General features: G+C 41.4%; 1 protein-coding gene across 3 annotated transcripts; it reads left to right on the top strand.

The window, feature by feature from the left end:
• ccdc141 (coiled-coil domain containing 141) lies at positions 1 to 26,043 on the top strand. 3 transcript variants are annotated; one of them, XR_013652664.1, is made up of 28 exons: positions 1 to 137; positions 3,050 to 3,405; positions 5,202 to 5,324; positions 6,642 to 6,872; positions 7,132 to 7,228; positions 7,486 to 7,631; positions 8,110 to 8,256; positions 8,874 to 9,815; positions 9,966 to 10,033; positions 10,674 to 10,800; positions 10,986 to 11,093; positions 12,682 to 13,002; positions 13,267 to 13,437; positions 13,992 to 14,138; positions 14,201 to 14,323; positions 14,403 to 14,609; positions 15,939 to 16,094; positions 17,421 to 17,570; positions 17,751 to 17,891; positions 17,968 to 18,156; positions 18,279 to 18,462; positions 18,676 to 18,788; positions 18,935 to 19,033; positions 19,992 to 20,128; positions 20,365 to 20,672; positions 21,592 to 21,914; positions 22,006 to 23,289; positions 25,666 to 26,043. XR_013652664.1 is itself a non-coding variant. In XM_023950703.2 (28 exons), the coding sequence occupies exons 2-28, from the start codon at positions 3,277 to 3,279 to the stop codon at positions 25,892 to 25,894; spliced, it is 6,258 nt and encodes a 2,085-aa protein (XP_023806471.1). In that variant the 5' UTR covers positions 1 to 137; positions 3,050 to 3,276; the 3' UTR covers positions 25,895 to 26,043. The 3 variants fall into 3 exon arrangements, 2 of the variants coding, with proteins under 2 accessions (XP_023806471.1, XP_023806470.1); XM_023950703.2 differs by having other exon boundaries at positions 20,507 to 20,672; XM_023950702.2 differs by having other exon boundaries at positions 20,483 to 20,672.

Here is a 26,043-nt window from a genome sequence, read left to right as displayed (position 1 = left end):
CAACAGGTATTTTTACCCCGGACCTCCTCCTCCTCCTCCTCTTAGTTCTTCCTCTCCATACAGAGTTGGGACACATTTGGATCCTCAGAACCAGGCTTGTCGGGCTGTTTTCTGTTCCTGTGACCCTTAAAAAGCAGGTATGTAGGTGTGTTTGTCATTTTACAGTCAGAAAACAGAAGTGGGACCACAGATCACAGCTGACCTCTGTGACCTCCAACCGTCTCAGTAGAAGAACAAAAAAACAACAATGAACAGAAACGTCTTTGTGGTGAAATTAATGCGTCATTTTGTGCACTTTTTTTAACATCTAATTACTGATGAATTACACAAAAACTTCACATCAGATAAACTTTGGACACTTGGAGATGAAATAAAGGGACAATCTATAGGTAGTGAAAACTAGATATATTTCCTTATGCATTATAATGACATGTTTAGGCAAGTGTTGGCATTTGAAATTTAAACAGTTTATTTTCTCGGAAGCCATAAATATAGGTCTATTTTGATTTTGTGGGGGAAAAAAATAATTCACAGTAGTAAAGAAAAGTTTATTTACCTTTTTTATTCCTCATTCTAGGAGATTGTAAAAGGATGCGACATAAAGGAAAGACGAACAAACGAAATGTCTTAACTCCCACAAAGATTCTAGGAATTAAAGTAATCAGGATGTATTTACTTTACACAAAAGAAAGATCTGGTGCTCCCACTGGTGGTCCCACTATGATCATCTTTTGATCTATTGTAATAGTGTCCCCACTGGTCTTTTGGTTTTGTTTATACCATTTTTAGGCTAAATTTAAGGACATCATTTCTATAGAGCGGCAGTATTTCATTAGAAATTCACCTCTCATGTTTTGGGAAGGACCATTGGCGCAGAGCAACCCCGCCCCCTTTCCCCTTGCTGTCACTTAGAGCTCTCTGTTTTCTGTTTCTGTTTACACTCCTGCACAGCCCCCTCACACACCCGCAACCTAACATAGGCGGTGCAACAGAAATGGCGAGAAAAAGTTGGTTAGATTGTCATCTGCTGTTTATGTAGATCTTAAGAAAGTTGGGTGGAATTCTGAAAATTCACAGATCTCCTTGGACGTCTATGGGGTCAAAGAATTTGGGAACTTGCTTTATTTTTTATTTTGAGGGATTCAGACTAACCCAATCCTGATCTTCTTAGTAAGCTAGAAATACATTTCTATTAAAGCCTCAGTCTAAAAGTGGGCTTGGCTAATTTCTGGAGACAGGTGAGTGTGGGAAGCAGGTAGAAATGGAGATATGAAGGAATTTTTTTTTCAAGCATCCCCAGAAATCTTGTGACTTCATCTTCAGGAGCTTTCCTCTTCCATCAGCATCAGTTTAGGTTCTCCTCAAACACCCATTAGCTCGCATGGATGAGGCCGTACGTGGGAGTCTCTGAAGCAGCTGAAGGACTGCTGGAGAAGGTTGTGGCTGAAATCTCCTGATACTGCAGGAATGCAGAGTGTTGTGTTTGTAGTCTAGCAGCAGAATCACCAACAGCAGATGGAGTTTAAACCGCTTCCAAAATAACACCCATTATAATTATTTGCATTCTCTGTACGGCCTCCTTGTCTACACTTCAACCTCAACCCCCTTATTCTCTAAAAGTCTGACAAAAAGCCCCAAACTGGTTTCTATCACCTCTGCTTTTCAATATCTTTGATGTGAACATTTTCAGGCTGTAGCTCTAAAAATTGCAGCTTATCAACTGCAATATGCACCAATAATCAAAAATGAAAAGTCAAAAGTGGACAGCCACAAATTTGTGTTAGTATCTCGCAAAAATCACACACGATTGCACAAGATTTACGTAAGAATTTACTACCTAAAATACGCATAAACTGCATAATTCTCTACCAACTCACATTTTTTGAACAGATCAAAACCAAATTCACGTAAAGACCCGTTGGCCGAAACCCTCTACAGACATCTGTGCACATTGACGAATGACGAACGCAAGAAACACTTACGAAATACGAATATCACGCATGTATTGTGAAAGACTGAAATTTCACACGGCCTTGTTGGTCGGGTTTGGATTAAACAAAGATGAAGAAATCCCACTCTGAGCTTAAAGCAGCAAAAAAAAGTAAAGCAAAAAAAAAGTGTGCATGAATTTATTAACCTCGCAGAGGAGAAATTCATCCCATCACGTCACCTTAAGAGAAAAACAAGTAACGATACAATTTACCAAATAATCAAACAAACAAAAGAGTAAATAAATGCACAAGTAAATAAAACTGATGACCTGTTCATACGGAGGTGTTGTGCAGTCTGATGGCTGTGGGAATCAATGACCTACAGTAACGTTCGTTGCTACACTGAGGGTGTTGCTGATCTTGGTTCCTTCACAGTCGGCTGCTGTTGTCCATGATGGTCAACATCCTGCTCTATCAAAGAGGAGGAAAAACCACGGCCTATGGGCCATCTGTTGTCTGTTAAACGTTTAATCTGGCCCGCCAAACTAGAATAAATTATATTGATAATCCTAATTTTTACCTTATTTCATCTGTGTTTCAGGTGTTTCCCCATAAATGGTGCACTGCAGAAAAATTTACCTTTGTTCAGGCGCATAAAGCTATTCTGTATTCATCTGGTGTTGGAAGATTTGTTGTTTTTCTGACGTTTACGTGTTTTCTGAGTTGAACAGGGATTTTTCTGATTGCTCCGAAAACACATGAGCGCAGCATTTGCATTTTACCTGAGGGACATCAACCAATTGACGCAATTTACACTAAAATGAGAACAAAAGTCACAGTGTTGATATAAAAACTCCAAAATGTTCTGGTTAAAACTTACACATTAGTTTTTATTAAAATGAAAGCATGTTTTAGTCCAATTTTCATGTTGTTTCTTTTTCGAATGAGGTGGATTACTAAATCAATCAATTCATTTGCTTACTGTCTAGCCCTTCTGTCAAATTTTAAATGCCTTTGTGGCACACGAGTCATAATGTTCGCCCACTCCCTGCTCTATCAGAAGCTGTGTTTGGACGGTACTGCAGCAAAACCACATAATTCTGCTTTTATTCTTGCAGGTTTCTCTGTTCAGGAACTGGAACAGCTGCCGTGTGCAGGACTTCCTCCATGAAACTGGCTCAGATTAGGACAAACGGCGTCTTTGCAGCCGTGAACGAACATCTTCATGCAAAGATGAACGACTTGAGAGCAGACAGAGGCACAAGCTTTTAGAGGACAAAGCAGGAAACGGGGGACATTTCTCTCTTTGCTCTGTAAAATACCTCAGCTTTGGTCTCAGGTCACGATGAGTGGACAATCTGAAGAGACGAACAGAGAAGCCGCAGAAGAAAGTATGAACCTCTGTCCTTTTACCACGTTGAGCACCATTGCTGTCCAGGCTGGTCAGTCTCAAATTGTCATCTCTGTCTTGAAGGTATGAAAAAAATGACAGGCGTCTCAAATCTATTAAAAGAATTTTTGAGTAAAAAAATAAATAAAAATTTGGAGTCAAATAATTTTGGAATGGACTCATAATCAGGTCTGGAACTGACTAATCGGACTCTGCAGCTTTTTGTGGACGTTGATGGGAACATTTTAACTGATTATCTGTGAAGAATTTGAACCAGGAGCTTCAAATCGATCTTCATCTTCACTGCTATGAGGCACTTCAAAGCTGGCTGGTTTTCTTTGTGCTTTTTTTCAGGGCAGTTTATTTCAGGCCTCCAAATGAACAGCTGTGATGTTTCCCTGAGGTCTGGTTTAAATAGAGGGAGGCAAAATAAACCATTGTAGAAAATAATCTGGAAGGTCCTTGTGTGAAAACTCTCCAAATCCTCCAAATGACTCGTTTTGTTGCTAAAGAAAAGACTACTGAGGGCATTTTCCTGTCTATCTTTTTTCAGTTTGAGTTGATCTGAAATGGGCCGCTGGAATTGCTTTTTCATATTTGAACATTAAAAGCAAAATGGTGTTGACATTTTTGAGACAACAAAACCAAAGTTGCACAGAGAAATGAATGGGAACTGCAGGACTCCAAAGTACACCTTCATTCAAAATCCTTCTGTTCCACAGAAAAACACCAGAGCCATTTAGGTGCAACTCTGATTGATAGAAGTCATCTCCATCATCAACAAGTGAAACAGGTTCCTAACAGATTATTAGGAACTACTTAACCCTTGTGCTATCCTAGGCACTTTAACATTGGGAGTTGGGTCATCCAGACCCACTAGACAGTGCTCTGAACCTTTTTTCTTCAATGATTTGTGATCTTCACTGGTGTCCATGGATTACATGAAATCTTTCCACCTTTATCCACCTTTGTCATGGTAGAGAGAACACTTCAATGCAAGGGTGGGGTCATCTAAGATAGCACAAGGGTTAAAGTCCCACCCCGGTCATTTTTTGATCTACTGTCAAAGGGTTCCCAGTGGTCTTTTAATCATGATGATGCTGTTTTTAGCCTAAATCAAAAGGCCTGTGTCATTTTCTAGGACATAGTTTCAGCAGATCATTCATTAGAAATTCACCGCTGAGTTGTAGGCGGGACCGTTGGCGTGGAACAACTCCTCCCCTATCCATTACTCAAGCGTATTTTTCACATCAAAGATACAATCTTTTTCAAACTGCATTTTTTTTGTCTGCTCCTGATTCACAGCGATTTGAATAAAAAAATACTCAGGCAATTTTAAGCTTAATGTGCTTTATATACAGTATGTCCTCCATTATCAGAAAAATCCCTCAAGAACATATACATGTTACAAGTACAGTACTTATCACTGGCTATGGTACCCATAATGCTCCAGTAATCCATCAAGTAATCCAACGTTTTAACAATCTTTAGCACTGTGTGCCACAAAAGATCAATTTGAGGTTAGTAACACAATTTAAGAAATTATGCATGAAAAAAAAATAACTGATGGTTTTCATAATAGCATTAACAGAAATGCGAAGCTGTGTTTTATTTTTCTAAAGGGACTTTGAAATTAACCCGAAGGGCTTCTCAAGTGTTGAAAGTTGCAGACTTCCGCTATAGAGGCAAGAGCTTTAAAAAAAAGTGTGTTTTTTGGGGGCATTCAACATTATTTTAAAAATATTGGCCCCCTTCTATCACCCGTTTGCCTTTAAATCAGTCTACATCGGCCACAAGTGATGTATTTTTCTGACGTGGCTTTGATTCTTTTGTTTGGATGTTTCACGTCAACAGTGGTGCTTATTTGTGTGCCCTCTTAGAGTGGATCTCGGGTCCACCTTCAGCTGGTCCAAGTCCAGCCAGGACTTTGTGATGTTGGATCAAATCCAGAGGAAAACCAAATGTTGATTCAGGAGCAGCAGCAGCTGCTGGAAAAGCTAAAGGTACACAAGAGGCGTAAAATCACTGTTCTGTTACCTGTAATGACCACAATAAAGCTGATTTAAGAGTCACTCGGCGCCATAAGATGTCATAAATTGAAAGCAAGGTTATCATGCTTGCTGATTTGATAAATTAGTGAAAGTTATTCAAGTTATAAACTGGCCAATCAGGCGCCTTAATGAAAGAATGTGTTGCCATGTTAAGGGTTCAAAACATTTGATTGACACATTCTCCAGAGCCTTATTTTAAGGGGTTTGGGCCTGTGGACCTCCTGCGAACTCACTCCTAATTGATCAGAGTAGTTGCCTTAGAATTGTTGACTCATCCCGAAGCGGACCAATCACTGCTTGCTGACATCGTTAGGCCACAACATGGTGATGTCCAGGTCGCAAAAATAATGGGGACTGAATTGACTTCATTTTGTTGGAGCTGGAAGTAAATCATTTGGGTGACGTCACACTCACTGGATCCAGTTCTCATTTACATCCAATGGTTTTCATTTAAAAACCTGTGCTGCACAATGTGCAGCAGCTGACCCTCGTCCAATTAACAAGGACGTTGCTGGTGAAGTTGAACATGCGATTGAATCGTGTTTATTGTTATATTTATAAAATACTAGTATTTTTGACAGTTTTATTTAAACGTCTTGTATTTTTCAGCCAAATCTTAAGTTTGAGCTTTTATTTTTGACATTTGAGAGAAAACAAAGAAAGTTTAAACGACTGCAGATGTTTTACTAAGGATGAAGACTTGAAAAAAAAAAAAACAATGGTGTTGATTTGTAAAGGAAAAAGGATATTCTTATATTTTTCCCACAAAAAAGTTAAATAAAGAAACTTTAGCAAATAAAATAATTCCTCTGTGTTCAAAAGAAATGGGTTACTTATATTATTTATTTTTGTAAAAACTAAATCTGTGGTTAATGTATTTTCCTGAAGGATAATCTGAGCTGAATTTTGTCTCACTGTTAAATTGGCATGCTAAATAAATACATAAATAAATATGTAAATAAATAAAACGCCTTGCAATTTTGTCTTAAATGAATTTTCACCAAAAGAAAATCCTCTGTCAAATATCTGCAGTCATTTTCAAACTGTCTGGATCGTGAGCAACAATGTTCAAAATACTTTTCCTTTTTTTAATTGGCTGATTTTCTGCATCATAATCCAGTTCATGTGGGCTAAACAGGGTAAAAAATGATAGACGTGCTACATTTAAACTTAACTGAATATGAAAAAGTCATAATAACACAAGTCACAGGGATCAGTTATCTCTGTACATTTTGGCTTTTTCCTAAAATGTGGATGATGTCTTTACAGAAACACGAGAACGAGGTTTTAGCTGTGGTGGAAAAGAAAGCTGATGAGTCAAAGAGGAGGAGTCGAGGAGTTACAGAGCAAAGGACGAGCAGGAAGTGGGAGGAGAAGGAACGGTTGAAGTTTGCCATGAAAATGTCCATCACAGAAGGATGGTCGCTGCTCCTTCACCTGCTTGAAAGACGGCTTGAAGTCCTGAATCTGGCGTCAGACTTCTACCGTCAAGCCACAGAGGTACTAAAGATGTCTTCTTTATTTTTTTTTCCTGGTGATTATCATTTTACAATATAAATTCACTCTTCATGCCTTGTGCAACTTGAATCACTTTACATTTAAAAACGAAAACATACACAGTATTACAATGAAAACCTTACCCTCCCCACTCCCCTCCGTTAACACACATGACCCATGAGTCCACACACAATGAATACTTATAAGAGTAACTTCAAAAAGAAACCTAAGGCTTCTGTGTGGCTCTTCATGTCGTCTGCAGTTTGCTGCCAGCATTGACAGATTTGAGGGTCTGCAGGTGAAACCAGGCGAGGGGGGTCCCACTGCGAGGCAGCTCTCCTATGACACCATGAGGAAAGGTAACCAGAGTTCATGTTGACCCTCAGGATCCGCTCTGGTATTTATAGTCTGACTATTAACTGCAGCACTGACAGGACAAGTTTGGATATAGAATTGATTTCTCATAAATATCCTACTTAGAAATTCTCCAGCATTTACTAAACAATCACTTCTGAATCAAGAATCTGATGTCTTTCAGTTGGACAAATGCTGCTTTCCTTGGAAGAAAATGTTAACCTGATGTTCAGATAAAAAGAAAATGTCTTTGCTTTTTTAGATCTTCTGAAGAAATCCCTTCATCTTTTAACCAGCTGCAGCATTCTGATGCAGGAGCTCAGAGTGCTGCAGAGAAGTGAAGCCCTCCAGAGGAAGGGAGGAGTACTGCAGGTCACAAAATTGAAAGAAGAGGAAGAGGAGGTTGAGGTATTACATCTCTTTTGGCAACAAAATCTGATGGTTGCAGATACACAGAGGGGAAAACTCATTTTCTTCTGCAGTGATCTGCATCTGTCATAGCTTTGATGTCCAGCTTCAGAATTTTTCTTCATTTTTGGATTTTCACTGACATTTTCAACTATCTGATCAGCTGAGTGGTGAGGTGTGAACTTTTTCTCATTAATTCAAAAATAAGAAAAATAAAGGAAACGGGCTGCTAAAAAAATGGAAAAAATTACATTTTTTTTCTGAGCAGCTCAGTGCAGTTTGAAGATAATGGTCATTTTATAACTCCTTGGATTGACCCCAGGCTTTATTTTGGCAAAGTTGAGGGCTGGAGAGGGTTTTTCTGTGGGAGGGTTTATCCTCCTTTTTGTCCCAGCTCTTAGTCATCACTCATTCTTTTTGTTTTTTAGGATTGTGTGGTTTCATTGAAGTGGAAATATAATTAATTTTAATTTCTCAGGGTTCCCCACACAGCAGACAGGTTCTGCAGAGGCTGGAGGAGCTGGTGGAGGAGCTGCAGGATCGCAGGCGGAGGGCAGACCAGGCGGTCAAATTGCAGCTCCGACAGCCAGCTGACGGCATGGAGGTCCAGAAGATCGAGTCTGATGTAAGGAGCGAGTGCGGGATTGCAGCTGTGTCAGTACAATGGCGTTTATTCTGTGAGGACAAAAGCTCGTTTGAAAATAAATAAATAAAAATGTTCTTTTTAGTTAGTTTTATGGCTGCTGTTAATGGCTTTCATCCAAATTAAAGAAATATTTGTCACAATAACGTTAAGAGCCCACAAATAAATTGTTCTGGGGTTCTCTAGGGTTAATAAAGGAAACAAAAGTTAACTATTGGACACATGCATTTGCACTTCTAACCCATTCATACCTGACTTTATTTACAGTTTAATAAAATAAAATTTGTCAATATTTTTTCCTTTTAAGGTTAGGTTGTATTACTTTGGATTTGATGGTGTGTTGCAAATTAGCACCATACAGCAAAAGTGGGGTTAAATGTCGGGAGTTTATAAACGCTTGTCTCACCTGAATAAGAAAATCTGACTTTCCACCTGACTGATGTTTATATAAGGTTTTTCTTCTTAAAGCTGAAATCTGTAATAAAAGAAAATCTTTGACTAAATTTCAAATCAAAGAATGGTTGGATTTTAGCTTGAAATTAAAGAGGATTTTGGTTAAAATGTAAAATAATTTCAAAATTGTTTTATTTCCACAACAGCAGCGGCTTTTGGCCCAGTGGGACTGCCGTCCCACAGTTCTACAGATGCAGGACCAGAACCTTCAGTTTGAGTCTATTTCTCCAGTCCTGTTGTCCACTTTCAATTTAGAGGAAACCAAAGACTCAAATCCAGGATCCGGACCAGACCTATGCAAATCTGTGGAACCCAGAAGCAAGTGTGAGGACTTCAGAAAGTTCCTGTCAGGATCCACGTCAGACCGGAAGTTTGAAATCGAGGCATATCAGAAACCAAACATAAATACAGAGCTGACAGGAAGTCTGGACCTGCAGGCTGGGTTCTCATCCACATTTAAGTCTCTGAAGACTGCAGATCTTCATTCAGGATTAGGACCAAATGTGGACCAAGGTTTTGTGTTAGACCTGATTCCTGAATCTACACAGCTTCAAGCAGCTGATCAGATATCGGACTGGGGATCAAGTAAAACTGAAAAGCAACAAGCTGGGTCAAGATCTCTCAGTCCAAAAGTTCACAGACTACTTACTGAGTTTAGAGAAGACGACTTCAGTTCAGGATCTGAATCAAATCTGAAGCTGTGCTCCAGATCAGAGAACAAAACGAAGAAAACGCTCCAAACCAGAACAGAGGAGACCAACGTTCTGGAGACTGGATCCAGAATGGACCCTGAGGTGAAGTCCAAATCAGTGGGAGCCGAAAACTCTGAGTCGGATGTCAGAAAGAATCTGAAGAACAGATTCAGAACTGAAGGAAATCCAGCTCCTGGATTTGATCCAAAGCCAAAATCTAGATCAGAAGCGAGTCAACGTGCTGGATCAGGATCAGAGGAAACCAGACGACAAGAATTGATACTCAAACTGAAGGAGACCAAAACCCTTGAGTCAGGGTTCAAATCACAACTTCAGTCTGAATCTGGATCTAAAGAGAATCCACAGTCTAGATCAGAGGACAGGTCTAATTTGCAGGTGAGAATCTGGTTTGGTTTCCACAGATCTCATGCAGAACCAGTTTTAGGTTTTCTGGTCCAAACTGAGGGATGAAGATCTTAAAAGTAAACTACCGTAGTTCTGACAGAAAGATTCTGTTTCTGAACTGTTGCTAAAATCCTTTCTCAGCCTGGAGATGTCAGGGAGCCTGAAGTGACCCTCAAAGAGGACCGGCACGCTCCTGCTGCCGCCACCAGGTCAGAACTCCACTTTCTATGAAGCCTCCAGAACACGTGAGCATCAAAACTGCTTAGCTTCAGCAGGAAATGTTTTCTAACAAGAGTTTTCCAAAAACTCTCCAAAATTGATTCTGCTACACAAAACAGAACAAAATTCAAGCTGGGGCTAATTTCATGCCAACTCTGAATGCAGCTTTAAGAAATGATGAAAGTGGTTTCAGATCAGAAGCTGAAACTTTCTGAATAACACGTTATTTGTGTTTCACTAGTCCTTCCACTCCACTTTCTCAAAGCTGACCCAATAAAAACTCAAGTTCACCTTCAAAATAAAATGAAAAATCCAGCCAAACTCGTCTCATTCAATCAGAAGTCTTCACCCTTTTGAAAGAATTACGTCAGGAGACGTTCATATAGATCTGTGGGGCTTCCTGTAGGGGGGGGGGGGCACTGCAGAAATGAAGATGAAATAACCAAAAGGCTTCATGTCAACACTGTTCAAAGGTTTGTTACATTAGAAGAAAGAAGTTTTTCCATCCTGACCTGGAGAACGTTCTGAGAGCTTTCAGCACTGATGTGAAAACGTTTCAAACCTTCAAGCTGCTCGGCAGAGGAGATCTGTGGACATGAGAAGTTTGCCTTTTTCTCGTTTCTGTACCAGACCTTTGGCAGACCTGCTGATAATAATGGAAGACGATGCTCCAGAAGGGGAAGGACACGCCCACTTCACCCTCCTGACCAATCAGCGGCAGCAGCGTTTGTCTTTATTGGAATGGCTTGAGGAGAAGGTGTCCTATTTGTTTTTTTGTGAAGGAAAATGAAGAAAAAAAAGGAAACCAATTTGTTTAATTATTAAAAGATGAAGTTTAACCTGAAAACAAACCACGCATTTGATGAAAATTTCTGAATACAATTCTAAAAGCTCTTCTGGGTTTATGAGAACGCGGAGCTGAATGTTGTCTGTGTGTCGCAGGTGTGCCGCTGGACGCAGCTGTTATCAGACAGCTGGAAATCTGAATGGTGGCTGTCTGAGGCTGAACACGCACTGAAGACACACCTTCAACTGCAAAAACACATTCTGGTACACAAACACACACCTGCGGGTGCATGCACACTCTCAGACTCAAAACATTCCCTGCAGCTGTATGCACAAATTTAAATACACACACCTTCATGCAAAAGCGCAGAAACACCTGCAGCTGTATCAATACATGCAGGTACACACACACACACACACACACACACACACACACACACACACACACACACACACACACACACACACACACACACACACACACACACTTTTAGCTGCTTTGACTCATTCAGAAAAAAATGCACATACCTGTAGCTGTATGTACTCTATCAGGTACAAACACACGCTGCATGCATGCCAACGTTCAAATACACACAACAGCAGTATGCAAATAGTAAAGAAAACCGCCATATTCAGCTGTATGCACATATTAAGGAGCACACACCTGCACTTGCAGGCACACACATACCGACTGCAAAACACATGTTGGAACACACACACATCTATGTGTGCATACTATACAATTATCAGAAATGCACACAACCTGTTTGTCAAATGCACACGCTCTGTTTGACAAACACAAACATGTGTGTTTTTATGAAACACAGGGTGTGAATTTGTGAAACACAACGTGTGCATTTCCAAATTTATATTGCGTGTTTGCATAAAATTACAGTTGTGAATCAGAGCGTTTGAATTTGTGAAACAGGTTGTGTGCATTTCTGATTATCGAGACTGAATTAACTCGTATGCACACTTTAAGACATAAACACCCGCTGCTGCTTCAACTCATTCAGGTAGGTACATGCATGCATTCTGGAGCACAAACTGGTAGCTGCTTTAACTCATTCAGGTAGACAGATGCACACCTGCAGCTGCATTCACACATTCAGAAACAAAAACTGTCAGCTGCATGCACAAATTCAGATACGCACACCTCCAGCTGTATGCAAACCGCCAGTTACACATGTGCACAAACAACTGCAGCTGCACGCACATATTCAGATACACGCACCCGCAACTGCTTTAACTCAGGTTGACAAACACACACCTGCAAGGGCATTTACACATTTACATGTACACTCCTGCCCCTGCATGTTTACCCATGCACACAAACACCTGCAGCTGCTTTACTTCAGTCAGGTAGACAAGCTGGCAGCTGTAAGCACACATACAAGCACACGCACTTCCAATTAAATGCACACATTTAGAAACACCACACACCTGCAAACATCCAGCTGCACATGCTCACAAACATATGCAGCTGTATGCACACATTAAGGTACACACACACATATACGGTACATATATATGTATATATATATATATGTATATAAAATGGGTGCACAGACACGCACATCTGGATATCGTGTGTCCTAAAACAGTATTTCCTGAAAAGACTAAAGAAATCGGATGACATTTTTGATATTTTTAGGTAAACTATAACACTGTCATTCATTACTTCAGCAGCAGTCTACTTTTTAAATATTGTTTAAGTGATTCTAAATTGGCTGCCATTTACTTGTACTTTAGTGAATACAATTTTGCAGCTTTGACAAACATGCGTTTCTGCAACGGCAAACACACACACACACTCTCAGCTTTGTGTGTTTTCAGTTGGTTCTGTTTCTAGTCTGCAGATCATGACGTTGAGAGCTGGGAACAGATTCTGGGTCCAAACAAAGAATCCAGCAAAACCGGCCCCCACCGCCACGGTGAGGTGGGCAGGCAGATGACCTTTCTGAAGGCCCTGACCAAGCGGCTGAGGGGAGGATGTGTGGGAACCTCCACTGGACCCAACGGTGTTCAGCAAACTCTACCTGAGTCACAGAGTCTTGGTGATGCAGATCGGGTCGGGCGGGTTCTGAAGGAGCTGCAGGTTCTGAGGAAGAAGACCGACTGCCGCGTGCAGCTGCTGCAGTCGTATGTCGGCCTCCTCCGTACCGCTCAGCAGGTCAGAAAACCTCGATTAACCTCCCCCATAATTCCCACAAACCAACAGAGCTGGAAGATGTTTGCATAATTTCTCATCTACTGTATGCGAAGAATTTTCTACAGACTTAACTAAAAATAAAGCTCCTTAACTTATGCACTGTGTTGTGTGTTGTAATGAGGAAGTCATGTTAAAGCAATGCAGATAAAACCATGAGGTGAAATAAAGTCTGAACCTAACATGTTTACATTTGAGCTATATCGAGGGGGTGCTCTTGTTCCTCAGGTGGATGTGGAGATGAAGGAGCTCAGGGAGCACTTCCAGAGGAGGAAGGAGGAAGATGAAGAGGAGGCAGAGTCTGGTCAAATTGAAATTGAGACCCTGTATGTTGAAATGAAGAAGAAGATAGACGCAGCTGAGGAACTGGGAGACAGCTGCATCCATGCAGCGACCATGGTAACCAGAAACGGGGAGAAAGAGCTTCAGATAAAAATGTTAAATGATGAAGACAATAGGATGGCATTAAAATAATAACAAAGAAAAATGTGACATTCGAGTTGTCAAAGCATGACAACAACATTCTTTGCTTCGTGTTCTTTTTAACGCTGAAAAACCCAATTGGTACAATTTGGACGCTTCGCCCACAAGTGGCCGGGATAGGCTGCGGCAGCCCCATGACCCCGAAAGGGAAAAGCAGAATAGAAAATGAAGAGAAATGAATGAATGGACGCTTTTTGAAAATCAGTTTTTAATTTTTATTTATTTTTTCTAGTTTTACATTTTTATTATTACTATTTTTGCTAGCCAAAATGAAGTAAATTGTCTTAACTGTTCTCCAGGGTTCAAATAAACAAAAGTGGTAACAAGATTGAAGCAAATTTTTAATTTTTTTTCTCTTTTTTGTGACAAATTCTTCCATATGAGGTTCCTTAAAGCCTAAATGAAGTTTATATCAGTCTTATGAGTAAAAAATAACAGAGTCAAATGTGAGATAATGTGTTTTTGTTCAGGGATCAGAGCTGAACTCACAGACACTGCTGCTGATGGTCCAGCAAACTATGAAGCAAATCGGTGAAAGCAAACTGGAAATGGAACAGCTGAGGGATCAGGAGGAGGATGCGAGGCTCTGCAGGGAATACCAGAAGAGACTGAGCAAGGTCTGATGTGGTCATGCCTTAAAACCTTGAGTTTGTGCTTAACAGCTGTGGGTCCTCCCCAGACCTTGCAGGACCTGAAATGTGTCTCTGAACTGCTGGATTCCTGCACCTGCGTGGATCTGGGTTTGGACCTGAACACCTCCAAGCTGCTGGAACACTTCAGACAGGCCAGACCGCATTTCAGTGTACGTCAGAAGATTCTGGCAGGGCTGACAAAGATCTTTTTAATTTCACCAAACATTTTTCGGCTTTGTTTCACAACAGCAGCTAGATGCTGAGGTGGAGAACATGCTGAAGAGCTGGCCAAAAGTGAAACAAATCCTTGCTAGGCTTAAGAAGCTGCAGGGAGACATGGTGGAGGAGGAAGATGTGTCAAAGATGGTGAAGCTCCAGGGGACGGTGAAGAGTAAGATCCAGCAGAGTGAGGCCATCCTGGAGCTGACGAGCAGATTCCACATCGCAGCTAAGCAGGTGAGAGGAGCAGAAAACCAACAGAACTATGATTATGCTGGTTTTAGCCTAAATCAAAAAACCTGTGTCATTTTCAAGGTCATGGTTTCTGCAGAGGGACAGGAGTTCATCAGAAACAGAAGTGTTAGCATGGATCAATCCCGATCCCCCTTCCAGTCACCCATAAATGGGCTACAAACTGGGTTACTGGCTCACAGCCCCTCATACCTCTAACTTAATCAGTTCAACAAAAAAAAGGGAAGCAACATTTGAGCCAGAGGTTAGCTCGGACGAGGAAAACAAAGAGGTGCATGGATCTATTCGCCTATAAGTGGATGAATCTGAATGGAGCGGAGCAGAGAGCTTGTGTATTTTCTACATCACAAATACGCTCTTTTTAAAACTGTATTATTTAATCTGCTCCTTATTCACAGCGATTTAAACATAGAAATACTGTAATAATGTAATTTTATGGTTAATTTTTTTAAATATATATTATCTCCATCATTAGAAAAATGCCACAAGAACATGTTAAAAACATGATCGTCATCGGAGTGGATCTTTGAGGAAAAAAATGACAGACAGATTTTTGCCTCCTGAACTGAAGCAGTGAGCTGGCTCCACAAGAGAGGATCTGACAGCTGAAGAACAGAAACAGAATGATGGGAACCCTGATGGTCATCTTGGTGTAACTCTTTAAAAAACAATTGTATCAAAGAGATGTATGCATTTGGGCTACGTATCAATGCCAAAATGCTGAATCAACACCATTTTCATTTACAAGTTCATGATTTCATTGATTTTGAATTGATCAGGCCGGTGTAGGCTCTCTACCCATTACATGACAATGCTTCGCACTGATAAGATAAGATATTCTTTATTGATCCCACGTTGGGGAAATTCAATTGCTACAGCAGTTCAGTGCAAAAAAAAGAGAAAGAAAAAAGAAGAGAAGAACAACAGCAATGTGCAGACGAATGAAGGGTGTTCAAAATTGCATATCAAATAGTCTGCTTTTTGTGAAAGAGTGGTCTAAAATCAATTAAAAATAAGGATTTTTTGTTTTCTAAATTTTCATCCTTGGCGAAATTCTTTTTCTGATAAAAAACGTTTTTTACATAACTAATAATTTAAACTGCCCTGTGATGATATTGGTGACCTGTTCAGGGTGTCCCCCGCCTTTGCTTGACTGCAGCTGGGATAGGCTCCAGCAACCCATGACCTCGAAAGGGATTTGGCGTATTTGTAAAGTAGATGGAACGATTTAAACTGGAGATGAGTGGTGCTGTCATCATTACAGTGATTATTACATGAAACACAAATTTTCTGTTTCATTGTCTTTCTGTCCAGCTGGAAGGGCTGCTCCATGCAGAGTTCAGGAGAACTTCAACTGGATTTTCTGATGTTGAGCTCAGCCGGCACGGAGAGAGACGACAGCAGATCTTAAACCTATTCAAAACCTCAACAGCACTGGGGGGGGACATCTGTGCTGCAGTCAAGAGCACTGTACGGATAAGTGCGCACACACACACACAGACACGCCCCCCCCCCCCCCCCCCCCCACACACACAATATTACACAATATTTTGGCTCAGTGTAATTTTTTTAATTGAATTGGTTTATTCCGAGCATCCAAATAAAAACAAAACAAGAACCTATAGAATATATATTTATTTGTAAGGACTATTATTATCTCTGTTTTTAATATGCTATTCTTTTTAGTGTTATTTTACCAATGATACGTAGGTTATGTTTTAATCAGTTTACGTATTTTATTTTTTAATTGCTAAAATTGTTAAATCTTATTTTAATTTTTATCTTTTTTCTACTTTTATTGTTTTTATTTTATGATAATTTTTATTCTGATGTTTTTAACTCCAGTGTTTCCTCTTGGGGATCCATTTTTCTGAGGCACCACCAGCTTGACCTGTAGGGGGTGCTGTTGCTGCAGTGCCCGTTCTCGTTGGGCGGGCTGGGGTCCCGCTCTGTGGTCTAATAGCCAAGGAGTGGGCCCTGGGCTGCTCTGTGTTGGGCGGGCGCTGTGGTAGTGACCCCTGTGGTCGGGCTGGGCCTTGGAATAAATGGATCCCCATTATCGTTTCCTCACAGCAGTACCAAGCCAGACCTTCTTTAAGCTGCAGTTCTTTGTTTCTGTTCAGGGTTCTACTGGGGGAACTGGGTAGGTTGGGTGTGGGTGGGTGAGGGAGGGATCCCATCTTTGTGTGATTGTCCTTTGCTGTTTTTAACAACTGTCCTTTAGCTCAGTGCAAGGCGCTGGCCTGAATGTGTGTGGGTAGCCGTAACAGCATACCACGTTCCTTTGCCGCTGCAGTGCGAGTTTGGAGGGTGCTCTGCAACCGTTACAATGTGTCACACCACGTGTCAAATAGTCTGCTTTTTGTAAAAAAAAAAAAAAAAAACGATTTAAAACTAAAACAATAACAAGATTAAAGTTCTAAAAATTGGTTGAGTATGTATTTCCATGGCATGAGCGGGACAAGGTCCCTCGAAGTATCAGAAATTAACGGACTTGGTGGAACCAAACATCCTCCGCTTCACATCGGACAGTTCAACCTTTAATTTCTGATAATCCATACCTCGTCGGGCATTAACGCTTACCTAATGGACACCCAACAGCCAATTAGATTCGAGTACTCACCATGGTATAAATATAAATACAATGTATGTAATAGTATATGATCATTTGAATAGAGTAACTGACAATGATGAGTCTTTGGTCTAAAATTAAGAGCCTTTTACTCCTTGAACCAGTCAACAGCCATGTGGTGGCGCTGTTTTCTTGCCTATCGGATTCCTTTCTTGCTTCATCAGGACTGGACGCGTTTCCGTGTGGAGCAGCTGGAGGCTCGGCTCCTCTCCCTGGACTCCCTGTGCGGGTCCTGGCTAAGTGAAGCAGCACAGCGTGAAGAGGAGCTGCACAGAGATCAGCTGACACACCTGCTGCAGGACAGCATTAACCAGGTGAGGAAGCTGTTGAGGAAAATTCACAGTTTAGAAATATTTTTAAATCTTTGTTTGGTTGTTGTTGTTGTTGATCTTTGAGGGTTATTAATGCTTTAGGTTTGTCATACAGTTCCTTTGATGGTGTTGACTGATAACACGATGAGATGATGTTTAAACCTCGTTTTTCTGGTGTTTCAGCTTTGGGACTCTTTTAAGGAGCTGAAAAAATGCTTCAGCAACACCAGGTTTAACTACCTAAAAAGGAACAACAGAACCAGGAACCTGAAGGTTGTCAGGAACCAGTTGCAGCAGGTGGAGGTGTATGGAGAGAAGCTGCAGGTTGGCAGGGTGGGATTGAAAGTTACAGCGCAATGAAATGTCAGTCTGTCATCACAAGCTCTGTCTGCTCCTTCAGGCTATCAGAAAACGGGTGCATGGGGTGGAGGCTCAAATGTCCTTGCAGGTGAAGGACGGGGGCATGGCCCAGCAGCTGGAGGACACCATCAACGAGCTCCGGAAACAAATGGGAGAGTTGGAGCGTAGCTTGTGTGAACACCAAAAAACTCTCGACATGACCAGCAGGCTGCACCAAGCCATGCAGGAGGTGCGAGAGCTCCTTCATCCGTAGCCTTAATGGAACAAAGAAAGGCTTTACCCTCCAGACCAGACAGGAAGTGGATTTGAGTCATTTTTCTCCTGTTTTGACATGTTCTTTTATGTCGGCAGTATCAGTTCTGGTGTGAGGAGGCGAACTCCACCATAACTCGTGTGGTGAAGTTTTCCACTGAGTGTCGCAGCCCCAAAGCCATCTCCACCCTCCACTGCCAGCTTGAGAAGTTCGTGTGGCCGACAGTTCCTGAGCAGGAGGAGAGGATCAGCCAGATCACAGAACTCGCAGAAAAACTGTATGGTGTGTGACAATCAGGGGCTTTTATTCTGAAAGGACTGCTCCAAGCTGTTCATGTTACAAACTGGATCTTGGTTTAATTTTTCTATATTAATTTATGATAATGTAATTTAGCTTGTTTTGTTTTTTGGGTCTTAAATAAAATCTTTAATATTTAACTTTGTAATATTTTTTTGCAGTTTACAGGGTTTAAATGGCATGAACTGTTTGTTCCAGGGGTGGAAGAAGGGCAACGCTACGTGGAGAAAACAATGAAAAAGCACTGTGAGATTGTGGCCTCCATCAGAGAGCTGAGCAGGCAGTTGGTGGAGCTGGAGGCCAAGTTGAAGGTGATGCACCTGTGTTTGAGTCAAAGCAAATTTAATGTGACTTCCTCTTCATGTGTTAAAAAAAAAGAAAAAAAAGACAGACTTCTGTCACACAGAGACACGGAACGCTGAGACGTAGCACTCGTGTTTGTTTTTTCTGCTTGCAGATGGATGAAGAGGAAACACAAGAAGGAGAAAGTGAGGAGCAAATGACAGAAAAGAGAAAACAAAGGGATAATCGTAGCACAGAGGAGGATGACGGAATGGTAAAATCATTCAAATCAGAAACATGTTTTTTCATTTTTTTAAAAAGCAAGTCAGGTTTCGAGCAGAACCACAGACTCAAGATAATTAAAGCCTTAGTCAGAACTGCCCCCATGCCTATATGGGTGGATACAGGAGGAATACTGCGGTTGACAGCCTGTGACAGTGAACATCTGTACAACACACAAGGGCAGGCAAAGGGTGAAGCAAGTGAGATGCAGGCGTGTTGTATGGTTTTTGTCAAATATTGAAACCCCACAAATCCTGTGGGCTGCGCTGGAAGCCCATTAGTGATGTTCACGTCATCGATACGTGCTCTTGCGTGTTAGAAATTAGGCAAATAGACACTGAGGGTACAGTTTGTGTGGACAACCTACAGGCACTTACAAACCCCCTGCACACCTCATGCGTGCCGCATTTGCACGGGGTCAGTAAGGAGCAGTGAGGAGCCGGTACTCACACCTTACTAACAACTAGAGTGTGGCATAAGTACACAGTACGACTGCATCACCCATTTGTCATAAGTGAGTGCAACTTTTATCAGCCTTACGAAAACTTCAGGATACACTTACTAGATGCACGGCAATGGTACGTTCCATTTTCATGACATCCCTTGAGGTGGCTGTGCGTCCTTCAAAGGAACAGACGCCTGCGCTCCCCTTAAGATGCAGCTGCTCCTCTCTACAACCGTCAACAGGCCCGGAAAACCCCAAAACCCAAAAACCTGCATGTGACCGGGGCTTTGAGTATGTGTTTGTAGTTCCACGTCAACTGAATGAACTACAGAGGAATGTACAGAGGAATCTACTCAGATGAGCAGAGAAATATCTTCTGGGTCAACCTTTAAAACCCAGCTCTGAAGAATCGAATCCTGTGTTCGGACTTCCAAATAACATTTCTAGAGAAGTCAAAGTTCTATCTTTTAACACACTATTAATTGAATGTGTCTTGTTTATTCAGTCTGAGCTGAAAGAGACAGGCCACACTCCTGAAGTGACCGCTGAGGATGCTGGGAAAGAGGCCTTCTCGGGAAAGCAGACTTCAGCCAAGAGGGAAGCTTCTTTCCCACAGACTTTCCATCAGGATGGAAATGGCAGGTTGGTAGAAATGCCCAGAAAACATAAATCCTGTTACCTTTGCTCTGGCTCTGTATCTTTAGACCTTTTCCTTCAGCTTTCATTGTATGGTGCTCATCCAGAAAGTCACTGAAATGATTGTGATGCACAGAACAAAATCCCTCATTTAGCTGCCAAGTAAGGTGGTGGAAGGATGATGATATGGGAACTGGAGTCCTTGCAGTCACTGAGTAACTAATTAACTTGTCGTTTCTCAGTGAGGTGAGGCCAACCATCTGTCTCATCCGTCCAGTTCTTCAAAGACAACACTGCAGAGTCTGGTCACAACCATGGAAAAAAACGAATGAATGCTTTTTCTAACAATGTTCTCTTCAGCTTCACTCAGTGCTTCAATCACAGTTCCAGCCTCTCCTGCTCTCCTGTAACCAATCGAAGGGTCAACACAGTCCACAGCCAACCACAGGCTGTCACCACTCAGCCCCAGCTCACAACCTCTGCCTCCCAGAAGACACATGAAATGGGAAAAGCTGCCACTTCCTGTGGATTAAACATCACACCAGCACAGGTTGGTAATTTCCACAAAAGCTAGTTATTTTTTTTTGTCACATGATGTGCTAACTTTGGCAAACCACCAGCAGAGGGCAGCCACTGCACCCTAACCCTGGAAGCCCATCGAGACGACTGTTGTTGTGATTTTGGGCTATACAAATAAAATTTAATTGAATTGAATTGAATGTGAGGGTTTAGTGTGACCTCATCTCAGTACATACTTTTTCTACATATTGCTATTGACCATTATTGACATATGTTCACTGGATGTATGGCATCACCAGTTAGATTCTGATGCTGCAGCCGAACCGCGCCCGGGAAGCAGTAGCGTTAAGAGACTTGCCCAAGGGCCCTCACTGGGTGATGTTAATTACTCGCCATTGATATGGTAATTGCCCCCAGGTTCAATCGAACCCTGGATTCCTGCGTGGTAGCCTTTTACCTTACCAACCGAGCTACCCAGCTGCGAAAACAGTGTTTCTAAAATGGCCTTAAGGCGATGAAAAAGCAGAACTGTAAAGTGACGCTCTGTTGAGTTTACCCACCTGAAAACAAATTTCCAAGAAAATGTAAGTTACTTGCAGGGTATGTCCAAATTCCTTCCCTACTCCCTAACTACACATTTTTTCACAAAAATCCTTCAAACACAATGAATTGTGGTCTATATTTGCCAATTTAGTGACCATTGATGCATACTGGTGTTTTGCAGTGAAGGAATTCGGACACAACCACAGTTTGTCAAAAGATATTCACAGGCCAAAACAATTGCAGCTTAAATTATGATTTAAGGCCTCAACTATGTTTTTTTAGAGTCTAAAGAAAAGAGAATTTACCAAAGTCAATCTATACCCATTATAATAAAGTTACATTTTTTTAGTTGCTAAATACAAGCAGAGCTTTTTCAGACTAATACTCTTTATTCATCTTTTACCCAGGATTCATCAGCAGAGGTGGAACTCCAAAAAGATGCAATTACAGAGGATTGTTTTTCAAATGATGAATATGACTGTGCTTCACCTGATGACATTTCTCTGCCCCCGCTGGCGGAGACTCCTGAGTCCACCATGTTTCAGTCAGATGTTGAGGAGGCTTTGTGCATCAGCTCCCACAGTCTTCGTGTCAGTCGGGTCAGCTGCCAGGGCCAGTCAGAACAAAGCACAGCTGGAGCCGACACCGGTTCTGTCCCTCAACAAAGACACTCCAACCCCACAGAAGGTTGTTCTTCTCCCTCTGTATGTCTTCACAGCAGCACAAGCAGGTGATTGTCATCCCCATCCACTCTAGTTTGTTGCTTTCAGATGATGAGTTCACCACAAACAGAAAAGTAACTTCTTTCTGCTTCATCACAGGTTCAAATCAGAGTCCAGTTCATTGGCCAAGAGTCCGTTTACACTTCCTGCTCCGAGACTCTTCCCCAGCACTCTTTGCACCAGCTTGACTACCAGTGAAATCAGTTCTGACATATTCTCAATGAGTAGAGAAAAATCTATTGGCAGTCCTAAACCAAGCCTAGACTTAGTTAAACCTGGATCTAGCCCTGTTTGCAGATTGAACACAGTTGATTATTCCTCAGACAGTAATGTCCCTGACATGAGGAGTGCACCACCACCAAGAGAAACCAAAAATACCCACACTTCAGAGGCTCTAAATCTGAATCTGGCCTGTCTTCAGTCTCTGAATGATCAAGACTCAGATCTGCATAAATGTAGGATCCATCCAGAAGATGCTGGGCTCAACAATTCTAATGGTACATGTCCTCAAAGCAAAACAGTAACGTGCAAAAATACCAATTTCACACAGTTTTTCAATGACCGAGAAATAATTCCCCATCAAGACTGGAAGTACACCCAAAACTCAAGAGAATCTACAGTTGAAGATGCAGATCCCACCAGAACCTCCTGTCCACAGGACCGGAATCCTTCCACAGCCGTACCCCAGTCAAGTAAAGCCGCTTTACAAATCCATCTACCTCAGTCTTATACTGGTTCCAGAAGCAGGTTGGTTCAGAAGGTTCTACCTTTACAAAATGAAGTGTCCTCAGACTGCACTCCCAGAACCAAGAGTTGCACCACAGCTACCACTGTCATCAAGCACTCTGTCAAGGGCCAGCCAAGTATTGAAGAGATTTTCAAGTTAAACAAATCCTTGAACCACAGCATCAGAGAAACCCAGATGGGCAACGTCCACAGTTCTCCAGAGGCAGAGTGTGTCAGCAGCAGTAAAACACTCAGTATGGAGCAGAGCCTCCAGACAGTCTGTTCCCTCAATGAGTCCAAGAGCACCTGCCAGACTCAGCCCTGTGTGCATGGTCCCAGCATGAATCACAGCGGTTCTGTCAAGCCCACTGCTCCACTTCAGCCCGAGGCTCAAACCCAGGCTTTGTCCCAGCAGGTTAACCCGCATGTCTCACGTCCTGCTCCACCTCATCCACTAACTCCTCACCAAGACCCTGACATTTGCCTTCCTATCGCCGTCCGCGAGGAGATCAGACTTACGCCTCAGATCAAGGGGCCTCCCCATCCTCCTGGCTCCCCTTGCTTCACCAGACCTTTGTCTCAAACCGCTATGGTAGAGGGCTCTCCAGTGATGCTAGAGGTGGAGGTGATGGGACACCAAGACCCCATGCTCACCTGGTGGGTAGCTTACAACCATTTCCCTGCTAACGCAGAAGATTCACACAATTATTAATCACACTGCTCACTTCAAGGCTTTTCTTACAGCTGCATGATCATGTGCTTTGAGCAGATTCACTCCTGCATTACAGATCCATAGGTCTTTCTCTGCGGCACGTTTCCATAATAAATTCAAGCTTAAAAAGCAGCTGGAAAGTAACGCTTATCAGGGGTCTGTAAGTTGTAGCTCTGGAGTCACATGCGGCTCATTTACCTCTTTATTGTGACTCTTTGGTTGAAGAAAAATTACGTTTTTTTAATTTGAAGAAGAAACATATTTTTCATACTTTCTCACAAGGTACTCTAGTAAATGTGACTGAGTGAATGTAATTACCAAAAACCTGTACACAAAAATAACAAACGGTTTAAAAATCAGACTACAAATAGTGTTAAATATTGGTTTTATCTTCTGACCTTTTTAGTGCAAAAATAGCATTGAAGTGTTGTATATTATCATATTCAAGTAAGTATAAAAATGTTTTAAATGTCTAAAAAAACAAAGGTAAAATCACACCTTTTTACTAAAAATGTATTTCTAGCTGTAATGTTCCGACATTCCATCCAGGAGTGCAGCTTCGTAGTAAAGTAGGACTTTTCGGCTCCCTGAGTTGTGGTCGGTGAGAATTTCACCTCAGTGGCTCTTTAAGTGTTGAAGGTTGCAGACCCCTGGCTTAGAAAATAAAAGTTATCAATCAGAGGAGTCTAAAGGACGAGCTACAACAGAATTTTTTTACTTTATTTTTCCCAGAGGTATCAGTTTACACCTGATTACACTGAAAAAACAAGAACTGTGAACTGATAGTAAAAAAAAAAAAAAAAGAATCAGATTTGCAAAGTGCAGTTACAGTGTTTTAAGGTTTGAGAAGGGAAGAAAATGCTAAAAAATAAAGAGGAAAAGAAATGTTAAAGAAGGAAAAAAGTTTGAATGTTCCAACGTCAGAACTTTGTAAAAAAAAGAAATTACCAATTAAATAATTTAGAAAATAAGCCAGTCTACAACTGGCCCTACAAACTCTCAAGCTTCCCCTAGAACTTTGACAAAAAATCATTTTTGTTCCCACCCGTCTCAGCCACAAGGTAGAGTCATTACCGCCTGTCTGTGGGCTCTATGTGTGAACAAGATGTTCCTAAATATGTATAAACTAAATGAAACTTTGAAGAAACCAGTTCCCTGAAATGTCATCATTTAAACTTAGTTTTAGAGAAATTTCACTTAAATGGTTTGTTCGTGTTCTTTGCATGTTTGTGTTTACACAAAGAAATCTGACTGACTTTGGTGTCATGTCCTGGTCATTTAATAATCTATTGTAAATAATTCCTTCTCTGAGATTATCGAATCATAACTCACAGATAATCTTTTGATCCATCACTTAAGGATTTAGTATCAATTACAAAAAAAAAAACTATCCGTAGAAAGTCTGCTGGGTACACCTCTGTTTTTACGCAACTCCTCGGAAACATCCATGCTTGAAAAGATATCTATCAGAAGTTTTCATCAGAGGTTATTTTCTAGAACTACAAAGTTATATTAAGATGACCTTACAGTGATCAAGTGAACCAACTGTTTCACCTGTAACCTTAAAGTGCCACTCCAAAGAAAATTGTGATTTTCTTTTTTTTTTTTTTTTACATGTTCTTATTGCTTTTTTGTTTTTAAATAATGAAGGACGTGTGTTCAAAAAAATCAGCTTAAAATTGTATTTCTGAGTATTTCTTTATTCAAATTTGTTGTAAATCAGAAGCAGCACAAAAAGATTGTATTTGTGACATAAAAAGTACTCTGGATGGGTCACAAGTTCCCTGCTCAGCTCCATTCTGATGCATCCACTTGTAGACGACTAGATCCACGACTAGATGCACTTTGTTTTTCCTGTCCGAGCTGGCATCTGGCTCAAAACTGTACAGCTGGATAGCTCAGATATGGCTCGCCATTTTTGTTACAACGGTAACATTAGGTAAAGGGCTGTAAGCTAGCATGTAAACAGATGGATAAGTGTGGTCAAGGTTGCTCTGCTCCAACCGTCCTGCCCACAAATCAGAGGCAGATTTCTGATGAACTCCTGCGGCTCTGCAGAAACGTTGTTGTAGAAAACGACACCGTTTTTTTTAGCCTAAAAACGGCATATTTATAATTAACACTGTTGGGAACACTTTTACAATGGATCCAAAGACGATTGGAGTGGGACTTTAAGAACAGGTTATCTGTTGATGAAGAAAACAACTAATGCATTGTGGACTTTGTTAGCCTTTGTGAGGAAAGGCTTTAATTTCTAAGACTTTAGCCTTAGTTTTGAGGCTGTGTCTCCTGCTGACCTGCTGTCACCGTGGTCACTTCAGGTTTAAGGAGCAAGAGGCGCCACCACCAGGTGATCGAGGCAAACCCCTTCTGTTACTCTTTGAGGCAACGCAGGGAGCTGGTGGCCTGCTTGATGTCCAGCAGGACTCGAAGCAGCCACATGGTGTTGAGAAGCGGCTGCTGGATCCTTTTGATGTCACATTGGACTGGCACACCGGGTTTGGGATTCTTTGTGTTCTGCTGTGGTTGTTCTACCTGATCCTACTCTGAGACATCAAATCTGCTCGCTTCCTTGTCAGAGGCAATGACCTTTGCTGCTTGTGACATGTCAGCCAACTGTACCGCTGTGAGGAGAATTGCTTTGCATTCAAAATGATTTGAAATATTTCTCTAATAAATCTTAAATGTGTAGAATAAAA

Source organism: Oryzias latipes, chromosome 21 (genome assembly GCF_053564925.1).
Source record: "Oryzias latipes strain Hd-rR chromosome 21, Olatipes_Hd-rR_3.1".
Lineage (NCBI taxonomy): Eukaryota > Metazoa > Chordata > Actinopteri > Beloniformes > Adrianichthyidae > Oryzias > Oryzias latipes.
This window is presented reverse-complemented; position numbering and strand designations above follow the sequence as displayed.